Source organism: Echinops telfairi, unplaced genomic scaffold (assembly GCF_000313985.2).
Source record: "Echinops telfairi isolate 266 unplaced genomic scaffold, ASM31398v2 ScPeMD7_7475;HRSCAF=8513, whole genome shotgun sequence".
NCBI lineage: Eukaryota > Metazoa > Chordata > Mammalia > Afrosoricida > Tenrecidae > Echinops > Echinops telfairi.
The window spans coordinates 567,756-583,396 of NW_022111379.1; the positions used below are offsets into that span (position 1 = coordinate 567,756).

General features: G+C 58.1%; 1 protein-coding gene across 1 annotated transcript in view; it reads right to left on the reverse strand.

The window, feature by feature from the left end:
* Positions 1-687: 687 nt before the first annotated feature.
* The window catches only part of IGDCC3 (immunoglobulin superfamily DCC subclass member 3), a 44,546-nt gene continuing 29,592 nt past the window's right edge, over positions 688-15,641 (reverse strand). The window contains exons 3-14 of the mRNA XM_045285651.1: positions 8,656-8,800; positions 8,272-8,402; positions 7,642-7,779; positions 6,326-6,484; positions 5,246-5,411; positions 4,775-5,022; positions 4,453-4,617; positions 4,029-4,220; positions 3,811-3,915; positions 3,231-3,369; positions 2,816-3,023; positions 688-2,614 (exon numbers count right to left, since the gene is read on the reverse strand). Coding sequence (XP_045141586.1) covers positions 2,447-2,614; positions 2,816-3,023; positions 3,231-3,369; positions 3,811-3,915; positions 4,029-4,220; positions 4,453-4,617; positions 4,775-5,022; positions 5,246-5,411; positions 6,326-6,484; positions 7,642-7,779; positions 8,272-8,402; positions 8,656-8,800 — 1,964 coding nt within the window. The 3' untranslated portion in view covers positions 688-2,446. The remainder of the gene's footprint in view (positions 2,615-2,815; positions 3,024-3,230; positions 3,370-3,810; positions 3,916-4,028; positions 4,221-4,452; positions 4,618-4,774; positions 5,023-5,245; positions 5,412-6,325; positions 6,485-7,641; positions 7,780-8,271; positions 8,403-8,655; positions 8,801-15,641) is intronic.

The following is a 15,641-nucleotide window of genomic DNA, read 5'->3' on the forward strand; positions in this document are numbered from 1 at the left end:
GGCAGCACAGGTTCAAGCTCTGGTCCTGCCACTCAAGCTGAGGGGCAGGCAGCTTTGAAGGTTGCTCCATCCTCTTGTTCTCTGCTGGGCTTCATTACCTGAGGATGGGGGTGGTGGTGATGATCGTATAGGAAGACGTCCACCAGGGTGCCTTATTGTCCCTCTGCCCCAGGGGAGGGCTGTTGGAGTCTGGATGGGGTCTGGAGGGAGGATGGGTTTAACTCAGACACAAAAACACAAACACAAACTTACTGCCATCGAGAGGATTCGGACTCATCGCGACCCTGTAGGACACGGTAATACTTCCCCTGTGAATTTCCAAGACTGCAACTCTTTACAGTAGAAAGTCCCACCTTTCTCCTGCAGAGCTTGCAGTTAGCAGCCCAGCGGTCGCCCACAACAGCAGGGCTCCTTCCTGGGTGACCGAGGCTCAAAGTGGGGCAGGCATGAACACGAGGTCGCTCAGAGTTGGCTGGGTGGAGCAGTAGCTTATACTCTGAGGAACACACATCTCTCTTTGACCAATTCTCACGGCATGTCTGTTAGGTCCCAAGAGGCCCGCTCTCCGCCAGCGAGCTTCCTGCCTGTTCTCTGGGGCAAGGCAGGTGGGGCTGCCTACTGCTCCGGATACCCTCGCCACAGCCCCACAGCCCCCAGGGTCCTGACAACAGTCACCACAAAATCAGGTTCACTTTGGCAACGGACTTTTATTCAGTCAAAACGGGCAGAATGTGAGGAACCGAAGCCAGGTCAGGTGGCTCGGCTGACTCTTCCACCCCAAGACCCACCCTTTCCTAGGGAGAGGGCTCCAGGCAAGGGGTGTTACAGAGAGCAGCCGCAGAGGGGGCCTGCCCTCAGCACTTCAGAGAAGGGAGGGGCTGCCCTCCCCCAGGAGGTCACACAGACACCACTTCTGTCTCTAGGAAAACATCACAACTTCTACCTTCTTCAGCTAGTGAACTAAAGTGGGGACGGACGGGCTGTCCCGAAAGGGATGGGGGTCAGGGACTTTATCAACTAATCTCATACGTAAGGAATCCCTTATCTGTTTTCTTCTTAAAAACAAACTTCTTTTTTTCCCTTTCTGCTGCTTAAAAAAATGATTCTGAGTATAACCAAAAATAGGCATTTGTTTCCTTGGCTTTTCTTTTCTTTAACTAAGTATTTAAAAGGACAACACGACAGAAATGAGAAACAGCGTCCCGGAACATAACCCTTAGACGCAAGGCGTATAAAAATAGCTTCCAGCCAGGACTGCACGCTGCTGCCTTCACTACCCAGAGGGTGGGCCCCGCAGGTGGTGCCCACGAACCAACGGCCTGGGAGACCTTTGCAAGGGACACTGCCTGACCACCAGGCACACACACACCCATCACACAAGCAATACATTCCAGGGGCCAGGCTGCTCGCTGCCCAGGGGCCCCGTGTCTGGGCAGGGGAGGAGCAGACTGGGGAGGGGGCGACCTTCCACCCTCCCCAGGCCCAGGTGGGCAAGGGGTTGTCTGCTGGGGGGGAGGCAGGAGAGGGCCCAAAAGGAGTGAGCAGACAGAGTGGGGGCAGCGTGTGAGGAAGTGGCTGGATGGGGACAACAATGTACACTATGAGGAACACATGTCCTCTGGTTTTTGGCTTTTTCTCTCGCTCACAATTTCTCTTTTACCAATTCCACCGTATTCCTATAGGCCCTGGGAGACCCACTCTTGGCGGCATATCCCTGCTTGTCCTCGGGGAGGCAGGAGGGGCTGCCCGCAGGCGGCACAAAGGGTCCAGTGACACAACACAGGTCCACTGAGCAGTGAGCCTTGAGGTAGAAGTCTTGCTTTCACACCTGGATCTGGGAAGGTTTTTTTTTTTGTTTTTTTTTTCCATCTTCTGGACAACAATGTGGGGAAGGAGGGAAGGATGCCCATAGGGGGCTTGAGGTAGGAGTGCATTTGGGGCTCTGTGGGATGGGGGGAGGCTGAGACTGCATCCTCCACCCCCCACCCCAAGGACATTCATTCCGGCTGAGGTAGGTGCGGAGAGCGAAAAGAGCAAACACCATCCTGAGGAAACAAGGTCGGTGGAGGCTGCCAGTGTCAGGACCCAGTCACTGCAGGGCCCTGGGAGTCTAATACACCTTCCTCTCTCTTCTCTCTCTCCCTTAACTTTAAAGTTGTTTTTTAAGAAAAACATCAGTTCTAAGTCATGTGGGCACCAGGCAGGGGAGGGGCTTCTGCCAGGCCCCTCTACAGTTTCCCGGGGGTCCCTGCTGAGACTGCCTTAGGAGTGGACAACCTGAGAGGCAGTCAGGAGAAACACGCGGGGAGTCCTCCAGGGCCACCGAGAGCCCCCACGACAGAGGAAATCATGCCTGTGACCTGAGAAGGGGGGCAGCCTTCCCTCCAGGCTGGCCGGACACAGGCTACTGTCCCGAGCCGGCTGGGGCCATGGGAGGCCTGGTGCCCTATCCTTCACTGAGGAGCCCTCTGTCTGCATCCTGGGTTGGCAGGGCAGCCACGGGGCCTTCTCGGGGGACCTCGGCTTCCAGTGCTGTCTCCTCCGGAAGGCTGAGGCCTTGCAGGGACAGCTTGGAGGGCTGGGTCTCCTCACGTGGGGTGGAGCCTGTGGGATCCTGCTGGAGAAAAGCCTGGTATAGAGAGCCCAGTAGACTGCAGGGGCCCAAAGGCTCCCCACTCGAGAGGCCGCTCCAGATACCACCCCCACCTGGGGTGTAGGGTCTGAGGCCTGACTCGGCAGACGCGCACAGTTAACCACCCACCACAGGTCTGGGGCCTAAAAAAGACATGGACCCCGGCTGAGGCCTGGGACTCACTGTGGGCCTGGGGTCTGGCTTTCCTGCCACCCCCGCTGCGGGGAACAGCCGCTCCAGCTCCTTCATGTCCACGGGTTTCTCGCCTCGGCCCGGCTGGCCCCGCTCACCCTGGCCCGCCCCATGCAGGGTCAGGACACCAGGGTCCCTCTGGCTTCGGGGGCCCTGAGGAGGGGAGAGCTGGTTCTCTGCGTCCCTACACAAGAGGACCCTGAGGAGTGAGGCAGGCGTTAGCGGGAGAGAGGGAGGGAGAGAAAGCAAAGAAGTCCCTCTGTTCCCCACTCCCACCCCATTCTGCCCCTGCCCAGCCCCCACCCCACCCCTCCCACCCAGCCCATCTCACCTCCCCTGCCCATCTCACCTCTGCCCAGCGCCAACCCCGAGCCACGCCCACCCTCGCCCTCCTGGCCACACCCACCTGCCCCTTTGGCCAAGAAGAAGGAACAGGACACAGAAGACAATGCAGGCGACCCCCGCGTGGACGCCGACGATGATGCCCACAGTGGAAGTCTGGTTGGCAGCCTCCTCCTTCCGGCAGTCACATGGTGGGTTCAGGGCTGGGGATGGGCAGGGATAGGTTGGCAGCTGCTGCTTTCCTGGCCGTAAAGGGCTCCCACATGTCCAGCCGGGCAGCGGCAGGGGGAGGGGGAATAGCGCCCTCTCCCTCCGCTGCTTCCGCCCTGAGGTCCGCAGCCCATCACTGCTCTGGAGAGCCTAGCCCGGTGGGTCCGTGGGTTCTCGTTACCCTTTGCTGCGCACCACGGACAGCACTCCAGTTTACTCTCGCCGTGTCGCTCCCCTTGGGCCTGGATAAAGTGGGAACTAAGACCCCCGTTTCAGTGAGCAGAAAGCCAGGGCTTTCCTAAGTAATTCTTCGCAGCCACAGGGCTCTGAGAACACTGCCCAGCAGGCTTTGCACTCGGGTCCTGTTCTGTAGGCTGCCTTCACGGTTCCCGCCCCCTCGGACCTCAGCCCTCACTCCCTTTCCGATCCCTCACCTGTCCTCTCCGACGCTCCCCTCAAAGACACGAACCGAATGGTGGCATTGCCATCCCCGTGCTGGTTGTAGGCGAGCAGCTTGACCTCATACACCACAGTGGGGTCTGGGGGCAAGAAGGGCCCCTAAGTGGCAGCCACTGGCCCCGGCTGGCAGTGACCCCATGCACAGCGCCCCCACCCCCACCACCCCCCATGCCCGGGACCTGGGCAGCCTCACCGAGCTGGCTGAGGTTGTAGGAGGAGACCGTCCCGGGCAGCAGGATTGGGCCTGTGAAGGTGGCCTTGCTCGCTGGGCGGTAAAACAGCTTGAAGCCGCCTTCATACTGGGCCAGGCGGGGCCAGGGCTCCCAGAGCAGCTGCAGGGAGGAGCTGCCCAGGACCCTCACTGACAGCGGTGGTGGGGCAGGGGCTGTGGGCAGAGAAGGAGGGCAAGGGGCAGAAGCTCAACCAGAGCCCCTACCTTTCTCTGTGGTCACCTCCCAGGAGCTGGGCAGGGCTCTGCTCTGGCCCAGGGCCTCCACTTGCCCTGAGACCTGCCTCTCACCCGGCAGACCCAGCGCCTCTTGCCCTCAGGGCCAGCCCCCTGCTCAGTGCACAGACTGGACAGCGTGCTGGTAGCTCGCTCCACCCGCATGCCTCACCTTCGCCCGGGGTGCTGGCCAGGGTGGGGACGGAAGCGGAGCTGGCCCCGCTGGGCGTGTAGGCCTTGATGGAGAAGCTGTAGGCTGTGCAGGGCTCCAGGTCGCTGACCAGGTGCTGAAAGGTGCTCTTGCTGACTGCTTCCTGGTACTCCAGCTCTGGGGGGTCTGGGGAGGTGACGATGGGGAAGGGGGTTTAAGAGGCACGAGGGCATCTGACAGACACTGGGCAACCACGCTAGGGTGGGACATGTGGGATGGGAAAGGACAAGGAATCCAGTGGGGGAGGGGGCTGCCCAGCCAGCCATGCCCGCGGCCCACATACCAGCAGCCTTCCTGATGTGCAGCACGTAGCCGATGATCTCCTTGGTGTTGACCAGGGGTTCACTCCAGGATACGCGGACCTCCGTGGAAGACACGGAGACTGCCTGCACATTGCGGGGAGGCCCGGGCAGCCCCTCGGCCCACAGCACGGTCAGCCTGGCACTGGCCTGGGAGGAGCCGGCGCTGTTCTCAGCCACGCACTGGTAGATGGCCTCATCCTCAGGGCCGATCCCAGAAATGGTCAGTGTGCTATAGAAGAAGGGGGAGCCTCAGGTCCCTGCCCCGCCCCAGAGGCGCAGGACTGGTCAAGGGCCCCAGCAAGTTAAGGGCAGACTGGGGGCTCCAACACTCCTAGAAGCTCTCGCTGCATCTCTTGGAGGGAGATGGGGCAGCCTTCAGGGTCCTGCCCCCGGCCCATCTCGTCCCTACCCTCCCTTGCCCTTCCTCCCTGCTGCCCCGCCCCCCGACACACCTGTTGTTATTCTTGAGCCTGACATGGCCTCCTGGCCCCAGCACCTGCCCATTCTTCAACCATGTGACATGAGGGGGTGGCTCACCCTGAGCCTGGCAGGTGAATATGGCTGTGGTCCCCACGGGCCTTGAGATGGATTGGGGGTGCTGGATGAATTCTGCAGGGGCTAGGGATAGGGGGGAGAGCTGTGAGTCAAAGGATGAATAAAAGGGGCCAGGGAATGGGTGTCTGCAGAGGGTGAGGGGGGCTGGGGACACATGTACAACCCCAGAGAACCCTCCAAGCGCTCCCCCACCCCACCGTCCACAGGACTCACTGCCCTTCCCCCCAGGCAGACCCCAGAAAGGATTCCATTTTAATGACTACTTAAAAGACTGACATTTGTATCCGCAAGCAATCAAGCTGAGCTCCCTGTTCAGGAAATTGTTAAATAAATAAATGTGCTAGCAGTTTTGCTGCACCTCGAGGAGGCTGTGATGATGGAGAGGTGGATGGCCCTTCAGACCGGGCCCCCCTAGCCCCCACATTCAGTTCTCTCTCCTCCAGTCGCAGGCCTCCAGCCTCCGTTCATCCCGGAGAAATGAGACACTCCGTCACTTTCATTTGGACAGATTAACAGCACATGGAATGCTGGACAACGGCATTTAAACTCCTCATCTTCCTCTTCCTCTGTAGCCTCTTCCTCTGCTCTCAGAAAAGCCCTCAACACCGAAATCCACCCAGGTTCCCGGGGCCACGGAGCAGGAGAGGGCCGGCTGGCCGGTCAGCGTGGAGGGCGCTTCCAGCCCTGGGAGGTGGGGAGCCAGGGTGTGCACGTGTGAAAATGACAACCAGACAGGTGTGAGTGTGGAATGGAAACAGCGCTGGCAGGAGGGACACGTGTGAGTGACATGGCCAGTGGGGATTAAGGGGGAATGGTTCTCCGTGGGCACGTTGGGGGTGGGGGGGTTGGGACAGGGGATGAGGGGGCTAGTTAGGGTGAGTGTGGGAAACGTAGTCCTGGGCTGGCTGGGAATATTGATGAGACGGGGAGCTGGCAGCCCCTGCCTTCCCTCCCTCCGCTGGGCGGCGGGGGCATACCTTGTACCACCAGGCGGCCCTGTGCGGTCCTCCTCACCCGGGTCCCAGGTCTGTTGGCTGCACAGACGTACACCCCCGAGTGCTGGACCGTCACGTCCGAGATGATGAGGTTGCCTGTGCCCAGCACCTGGATGCCCTCCACGCCGATGGGGCGGCCATCTGAGGAGGGCAGGTGGGCGAGTGAGCGGAGGGCAGGCAGAGCCGGAGAACATTCCAGCTCACAGCTTCTGCCTGTGTCCCCGCTCCCAGCACCCCAGCCCTGAGGGGTGGCAGGACGCAGCCAGAGGCCCGAGTCCTAATCCAGCGGGGGCCCTATCTGCTCTGGGGCCCCCAGACCCCCCCAGGCCCCCTGTTCTGACATTATGTTGCGTCAGGTCAGCTTTGCTTCCCTGGGTTTGGTGTTCTTGAACCAAGTTCACAGTCCACGTTCGTTCATCCGATCCTGGGTGGTCATGGGGCCCATCGACCTAAAGACACCGAGAGGTCCCTTTCCGGTGGACCCAGACTTGACAGCCCCCCAAGCTGTTCTTTCGGTCCTGATAGGCCTCACTTGGGGAAATGTTGAGCCAGATGGCACTGCAGGGCCTAGCGGCTACCCTTCCCATCCTCTCACGGACCCTTCCACCCCAGCATCCGATTAGCACAGTCCGAATACAAGGAGACAGCTCCCCATTCAAGGCCTGAAGTGGTGAAATCTACTCCATTATCCCACAGGCTGCCCCCCTTCCCCAGTGACTCGGCCGCTACAATGTGGCACAGTCTCTGGTGAATGCCGCCCCGCCCGCCTGCCCTCCGGAGATTCCTCCCCGGGGTGACCTTGCCACACAGACAATGTGGGCCCATCTGCACCCTCTCACACCTCGCCTTCAGCTGCCCGGGATGTAGGCTGGGGAACTAGGGCCCCCCGGGACAGACTGGGGACACAGAGGGAGACATTGGCGACAGAGATTCTGAGAGGCTAAGGGTAGGGGAGGGTAGGCAGGTAGGCATAGAGGGCAGGGTGGCAGGGTGGGGAGGGAGACTGAGAGGTTATACGGGAGCCTGATTGGGAGGGGGTGCTGGTGATGGTGGGGGTGATTAGAGCTGGTAACCCAGGGAGCTAAGCTATCCCTGCAGGGGGAGGGAGAATCCCATGGGCAAGCTGCCCCCCTGGTCCTGCAGAGGAGTGAGAAACGCACCCCGGCCCCTCCAGAGGCCCCAGAGAGCAGACTCCCACGGAGAACAAACAAAATGCAAAGTCTCCCTAAGTGGGGCTGGGTGAGGAGCCAGGGCCCAGGGGTGAGGTGGGGCTGTGAGCCGGTGGGGTGGGGGCTTACCCAGGCGGCTCCAGGACACAATGGGGCGCGGGTTGCCCGTGGCGACACACTCCAGCACAGCTGTCTGGTGCACGGTCAGGGTGAGGTTCTCAGGCCCCACGAGGATGGCCGGCTCCTCATAGGCCCCGGAGCCGGAGCCTAGAGGGAGGTCCTCACTTCAGTGGGTGCCTCACCACCCCTGCCAAGCCAGGGCATGGGGGTGGGGGCACAGGAAGCAGGAGCCAGCCCAGACATCAGACCCCACAGCAGAGTGGAGGTGGCCCCCAGTGCACCCACCTCAGCCCCCCGCCCTTTGGGGCTTATGCTGTTGGCAGAAAATTCCCCCCTTTCCCCAGAGGAGCTGCTGGGTGGCTTGGAGCCTAATCATTGTGCTACCAGGCCTCCTTTATGCAGGCATCTGGGCATAGGGAGCGGGCAGTGGTTCGTTCTCTTGTACACGAGTCAGAAGCCAGCACGGCAAGGAGGGGCACCTGGGCAGAAGGCTTCCCTGGAGAGAGCTGAGCCAGGAACGGGGGCTCAGACCCTCACCGGAGCTTCGCAGAGCCTCCTGCTTACCGCACTCAGAGGACAAGTGACCAGGGACCAGACTGGAGGCTGAAGGTGGCACCGGACAGGACAGAAGACACTCACCTGACACGGTGAGCCTGGCGCCGTGGCTGACTCGTACGCTGGCGGTGTTGGAGGCCACACAGTGGAAGACCCCGCTGTCCTCGGACCGCAGCCCTGTGATCTGCAGGACCCCCTTGGGCAGCAGCGTATACCTGTCGGGGGAGGGACACAGTCGGTTGCCAGCACAGCCACATGCGGGGACTGTAAGCATTTTAGAGCCCTAGCCTCGCAGCAGGGACACACCTGCCAGACCGGCCGTGCTCAGGCGCATGCTCGCAGAGGTGCTGGGCCTGGAGCCTGCGCCGTGTTGGCCTCCTGGATGGATGCCATGCAGGGCTATAGACCCAGAAGCGTGGTCCTCAGAGCTGAGGCCAGTCCCTCCTCCGCCTGTCTCACAGGACTCACCGCTCGTTGTCTGTGTCAATGGGGACACGGTTCTTCTCCCAGGTGATCAGGGGTTTGGGAAGCCCATGGATTTGGCACTGGAAGCGGGCCACGCCGCCCTCCTCGCCTACAGCGGCTTGGGGATGCACATGGAAGTCGGACATGGCTGGTGGGAGAAGAGAAGCCTGTTGGAAAGGCGCCCAACCGAGGGGGCGCAGGGGCAGGCCGGGTTGAGTCACCCCCGCGTGCTGGGGTGACAGGGTTGGGGCCCATGAGTGCTTAGCCCCCAGATATCTCCCCCTGAAAGGTGATATAAGGCCAGGCTACAGCACGCTGGGAAAAGTCCGGACAAATTCTTGGAAGATAACCCTCCAACAAGAGAATCTTGGACTGCCAGAGGCTCCGCTGGGAGGCACTGGTCCCCACCCCCACAAGTGACCCATGCAATCCAGTCAGTGGGAGCCTGGTCCCCATTTCACCTCTGCCTTTGGATTATCCGCCCCCCCACACACAAGTTCCCTTTAAGTTATGTGAGACCTAAGTCTTATGCTCCACATATTACAAATTTGGAAACTGAGGCCCAGAAAGGGGAAACAATTATGCCAATATACCCTGCAGGGCCACTAGTGGTTGGTCAGCCATGGGGACCAGGCCCAGTGACTTCTTTGTCCTTCCTTACCACCTCCCACTTGTGCCATTTCTCCCCGTGCATCCTGCGTGGGGAGGGCATCCACCGAAGGTGACAAGTCTCTCAGAAGACTGGCAGGGCCACCAATCTGCATTTCAATGTGTCATAAATATTCAGAGCCCCTCCCCATCTTGGGGATCACATCTAAACCCTTGAACTCTGGTCCGGAGAGGCCTGGGCAGAGGGGCTGTGGTAGATGCCCCCCCCCACCCCCACATACCCCTGCTTTTGGCTGGTCCAGGGTACCTTCCATGGCCTTATTCCCATCTGCCCCCAAGCCCCACCCTGTAGCCTGAGGAAGGCGCCTCCTCTCCCAGCTTCAGCTCCCGGCTGTGATTTCCTTAAAATCCACTCTGCTTCGAGTGCGGGAGGCGGTTCACCATCTGTCCTGGCAGGCAGCCCCCCCCCCCAGGCACTCCATCAACTGGGACAGTTGTTCCCCTCCCCCCACGGCAACAGGACTGCCGGAGCTGGCCCTGGTCGGGGTGAGCAGCCCACCCATAGCCCCCAGGCCTGGGGCCCCTCACCCCCTGCCCATCCTGGACTCCAGGGCGCCCCTCACCCCCCCTCCACCCCTGAGGGAGGGCCTTTGTGCCCTCCTACCCAGAGCCTCTGGGGGCCGACTCCTTTGTGGCGTGTTCTCCATCTCATTTGCATGTGGTTCATTAAATATAAACACGCATAAAAATCCACCCACCCCACCCTGCCCTGCTTCTGCTCCCTCCACTGGCTCACGGAGGGCCTGGGGAGGGGTGCGCAGATAATGGTATGTGAGCCTCTTTGTCAGTGCGTTCAGGGCTGGGTCTCCTGGATGTGGTCTCAGTGCCCAGGGCAGCTGTAGATGGGGCTACTGGGCGAAGCAGGACCTCTAGGGCAGTCAATCCTGGGTGTCTGCAAGACAGAGTTCTCATAACTGGGCCTGAGGGCCCTGGGGACTGAAGGGGGGACCAGTGCCCCAGCTGATGCCCTCAGCAGGCTCACTCTAGGATCCCCTGGGAGCCCTTCAGGTCAGTCGGCTTGTCTCGGGCCACAGGCTCTCTCTCTTTGGGCAAGAGCCTGCAGGGCAGCCTGAGACTCTGGGGAGAAGGCCGAGACTGGGGAAGGAGGCCGAGACACTGCAGGGCCCTTTGCAGCTTCTGGCCTCAGCCTCAAGGAGGGGAAGTCAGGGCAGGACGGGGTCTGCGGGTGGGAGAAGGCACCAGCATCCTTGGAGGGCAGGGGACCTGGGGAGCCGCCCGCCCCCTCCTCACTCCAGCTGGAGAGGCGCTCCCAGCTCCCCAGGGACCCGGGCTGGGACTAATGGCTCTGCCGACCACAGATGCCTCCTCATTAAGGAACCAAATCCTTTTGTTGCATCTAGCTCCATACTAGGCTCCCTGAGGGCGCCTGGAGTAGGGAGCTGGCCCAGGAAAGCTGTAAGGGAGAGGGCACTTCCGAGGGCGAGGGTGCTGAGGATGAAGAAAGGCTGCCTCGCCTGCCTGGCCCTCTTCTCCAGGCACCAACTAGTGGGCAACAACCTGGGTTGAGTATGATGCTACTGAGGAATAAGCTGGCAGTGACTGTAGGTGAGGGCTCAGGCTGGCTGAGAAGGTGGGGCGTCCTTAAGGGTCCCTTGGGCCCCTGGGGTGCGCCTCCCACTCCCATCAGAACAGCACTCTGGGTACCTCTCCATCAGCTCTGCTTCACCTAAGTTCGATGGAACAGTTACTTTGAAGGGTTGTCTTCAAGCCTTTCCAGTGCTTGAAGACACTGAATTTAAAGCCGACCTGTTAGATGTACGAAGGGGAAGCAGGCCTGGGCTCAGCTGGTGGCTCCTGGCCCTGAGTCGGGGTTCCAGGCCCCAGGCCCTCTGCTAGAGCACTCTTCAGTCTCCCTTAAGTGCTCGTCACCCCAGCGCCCACTGGTGTCTCTTTCTACTGGTTGGGAGCTGGGGTGGAGTTGTAAGTTGCAAAGGGGAATACTGAGCCCTGGGGTGGGAAAGTCTCTCTGGTTCCCAAGCCCACCCCTCAGAGACCAGGTGTGGTCTGGGGGAAGTGGGTGCAGTAGGCGAGCAAGGCCCTCTAGCTCGGGCTCCGTCCTCCTGTGCTGAGCTGGCCTCCCATTTGGGTGTCCTGTTGGACCTGGCCTCACCAGCCGCCTCCTCATCCATAAAATGCAGGGGTGAACTAGCTGCTCTCCAGGGCCTTCCAGCTCTGAGTACCCACAGGCCTGCCCAGAAAGACCCTGATCTGAATCCACAGTCTGGCTGAGCCTAGCTGGGGTCTCTTGGGATCTGCCCCGCCCCCTGGTTCACAGCAAGAGTGTTTTCCTCTCAGGACGTCTGAGGCCCATTTATTCACTGCCACTGAGTCAGTTCTGACTCATAGTGACCCTATAGGACAGGGTAGAACTGCCCACCCCTGTGAGTTTCTGAGACTCTAACTTTTTACGGAAGTAGAGAGCCTCATCTTTCTCCTTCGGAGAGGCTGGTGGTTTCAAACTGCTGACCTTGTAAACTCATAATCACTATACTACCTGGGCTCCCTCGGGGGCCACTTAAGCCCCTCCAAATCTCTCAGTGTAGGACATGCTTGGCTCACACGTCTGTCCTGGACGTATGCTAGCAGACCGCACTGTGGGGAGAGGATAGCCGGGTGAGCAGGAGTGCTGTGGGGCTGAGCGTGCCCCCCACATCCTGGAGGAGCTGCCACTCCCCCCAGAGGCTGCCAGGTGATGCTGACCAGGCTGCTGCCACTGCAGACATTGCGGCTGGTGGACAGTACTAGGGTGATGCTGTGGCTTGTGGCTGATTATGTTCCTGTTGACACCTGTTGGCCTGGGGGGGTGTGTGTGAATTGTGGGTATGCCCTTAAAGCAGGATGATGGGGTGAGTGACTGGGAGGCCCTCCAGGTATGAGGGCCAGGAAGGCCAAAGACCTGTAAAGGGGGCAGTTCTGGAGAAAGGACGAAGGAAGTACTTTGTCCCCAAGCAATCCGGGAAGCAACTTCTCAGTGTCTTGCTGCCCCCACCCTGGGCACAGCCTGTGGTGAGAGAGGAGCAGACAGCAAGCCCAGCATTCCCGGACAGGAAGGGAGCAGAAGCAGGCAGGAAATGGCTCCTGGACACCCCTATAAATCACCCTGAGGGGAGGGGTCTCCTGAGAGCCAGACCCAGAGCCGCTCCGGAAGGGGAGGAGGACTTCCCTCCAGGTTCAGGGCCTCTGCAAGGTCAGGCCTGGATGTGATTAGACAGGCTCCAGGGGGACGCAGGGGTGCAGCAAAGGGCCAAGGCAGAGCTGGACCAGGGTCTCCCAAGATCCAGGCCGCCTCCCCTCAGCCACAATCAGACTCCCATCCATGTGCAGAGGCCAAAGGTCCGGGCCATGTCTGGATGCAGCGTTCTGAACTCCGCTTTTGTGAAAAGCCTGTGGCATGGCAGTCTGAGGCTCCGATGCTTGCCTCCTCCAGCAGCCACTCAAGAGGGGGACCACAGGACCACTGCGTGCCAAAGGTCAGACCCCTCCTTGACTCCTCCCTGCCAAGGATCAGGCACACGCAGCCTCCTGGATCCCCAGCCCCTCCCTGGGTAGGTCGGACTACTCGGACATTCTTCCATAAGCTTCTACCACCTCCCAGCCCCAGCTTTTCCCTCGAGAACCACACTGTCTGCTATTTAGAAACAATCAGAGCAAACTCGCTGCCATCGACTCCCTTCCGACCCCCAGAGGCCCTACGGGGCAGAGAAGCGCCCCTGTGGGAGTGAGACGCCTGTCTTCCCCACTCGGCTGCTGGCTATCGGGCCAGTTGGGAAGCATTTGAGATAGGCGCCAAATCTTAAACACTTGGCTAGGACCTCATTCATGAATGATTTTTCAATATTGATTCTAAGTTGAAACAATATTTTAGATTTCAGAGACTTAGTTCTCCCTTAAAAAGAAGGTAAAAGAATTCATTAATCAATTAATAATAATAATAGATTCTCTATTAAAATATAGCATCATACAATTCAATAGTTCAATCACATTCAGAAGGGTTTGCACCCATCACCACGATCCACGTTGGAACATTTTCTTCCTTCTTGTGCCCATTGCTGTTGACTCCCCATTTCCCCTCAATCCCCTTCTGTGCCCCCAGGCAATTATTAACCCAGTTGTTGTCTTTATAGATCCATATATCCTAACTTTGCAGAAAAACATACAAAACAAAGAAAAAAACCAAAAATGACCGAGCAACAAGGACTCAATAAAACAGAGATAAACCTCAACTGAAAGGAAAGCAGAGAGTTCTAAAGAATCTAGACTAGCTCTCTCCTGCCCTCTGTCTCCCAAACACACGTGGACCACCAAGCGGGCTCAGTATTTACAACCTTTCATTCGGGGGCTCCATGGGTTCCCATCTCTATTCCACCCAGGCGACTTTTGCTGCCTCGGGGGTCACTTTTGCCTTTCCAGTGACAGAGTGGTATGCTGCTATCTCTTAAAAACAAAAACCACAGTAAATGCATCTGAGATGGATATTCACCACGTGCCCCTCACAGAAACGATGGCCGTGCTGAAGGAGGAGATTCTGCAGACACGCACTCACTTACATTCACTAGTGAAGGTTCTGAGGGAGGCAGTACTTGGCGAGTCCAAGCCAGAAAACTGAGCCGCAACCAGGGCTGCGTACAAGCTTCAGGCTTCAGTGTGATCCTCCACCGAGTGCTGCTTGGTCGTGCTCAGGAGTGGTGACTGCAGGCTCGGATAGGGGCTGCACATGGTTGTTCTTTGCCTCTGGGCTGATTTTCCAAGCGATTTGTGAAGCTCTTTACAGATGGTGTGAGACTAAGGAGCCTTTCACGAGGGTTTCATAGCTATTTGCCGGAACATATTTTAGCTTCTCATCAGATTTGCCATATTTAGTTCTATAAACATTTCTGACTCCAAGTTTAGAGACAAGAAAGCAATGTTCCATGTGTGCTATAAGCTAGAGGTTGACAGTTGGTCTGCAAAGAGTGGTGAATTTGTTATTGGCCACTATTATTCCCACGTACAGCAATGATGTAATGAACACTGATAAACCATTTTTTCAATATAAAAGCAAGTCCACATATACTCTGTAGGTAATAATCAATGATAGGTTAATGAAACAATTATCTCTTCTTAGTAGTAAAAAAAACAAACAAACGAATAAATTCAAAATGGGTCAAAAGGTAGATCTACTGACAAGATGTTACATTCCAGCCTAAGTACAGCTGCTAGAAGACAACTTTACAATGCTCGTTGTCTGATATTAAGGCCATTCACACCCTGGTCTCACCTTCAGGTGCCAATCCCTGAGGATATGGGTGCTATAGCAAAGTGTGGTGAAGAAATCAGATGGTGTCCAGCTGTCAGAAAATACAGCATGTGGGGTCTTGTCTCAAAGGTTTGCTTCAAAACGAGCAGCCATCCAGAAGAAGCACACCAGCCTGTGTGATCCAAGGATGGCAAATAATAAAACCCAAGCCCAGAGGAGGGAACAGTACCAGATCCTAAATTCTGGCTTATGGAATAATAGTGGAAGTCCATAATCCACTTGCAGGGTCCATAGGTGGATCGAGTCTCCAGTGAATCCCACTGGCCATAGTCTAGGAATGGCAGCTTCTTAAGGGTTGAAGCGATACTATGTAGAATATAGTGGTTCAGATAAAATTTACGATGAAGATGAACTCCACCTGTGTCCTTTTCTCTTAATGTGACTGCTAGGAAACTACCTCTGCTGCTTACACCCTGCGTTTGCTGGGCAGCACTGCTCTAGAAACTGCAAGTTGGTTCTTCCCAAGAGCCCTTCAGATACTGGAGGGGTGAGGAGTGTCTCCCTGAGATGCACAGTGTGAAGGGAGACACTCCTCACTCCTCCAGCTACTTGTGATGTGAAATGACCTTCAGGTGCCTGCAGTCTAGTCATGTCGGAGGGGCCCTTACAACTGAGAAGTGGCTGCTGGAGCCCATTGGCCCCAATAGCACAAGAGCAAGTTTCAGCCCCCAGTTGCATGAACACGGTCCTGTGTTACCCAGTGCAGTAGCCACTGGTCACACGCGTCCATCCACACTGGTCTAAAGTGAATATGATTTTAACCAGTCTAGTCCCAAAGCAAGAAAGAGAACGGCTGCACAGCGTGAACTGTGCATGTGACCAATGCATGACATCACGTGCGTCGAAGGTGGCGGGGTGGTCTATGTTCTGCTGTATGCATTCTCAATGATGCGCTCCTCAGACTCCTGAGCCACATCGTCAGGGCAGCCAGCACAGGAAGTGAGTGACTGGCATGGGCAGAGAGCTGGACTAGCGGGTTCCAGAACCAAGGCCAGGCCTCAGA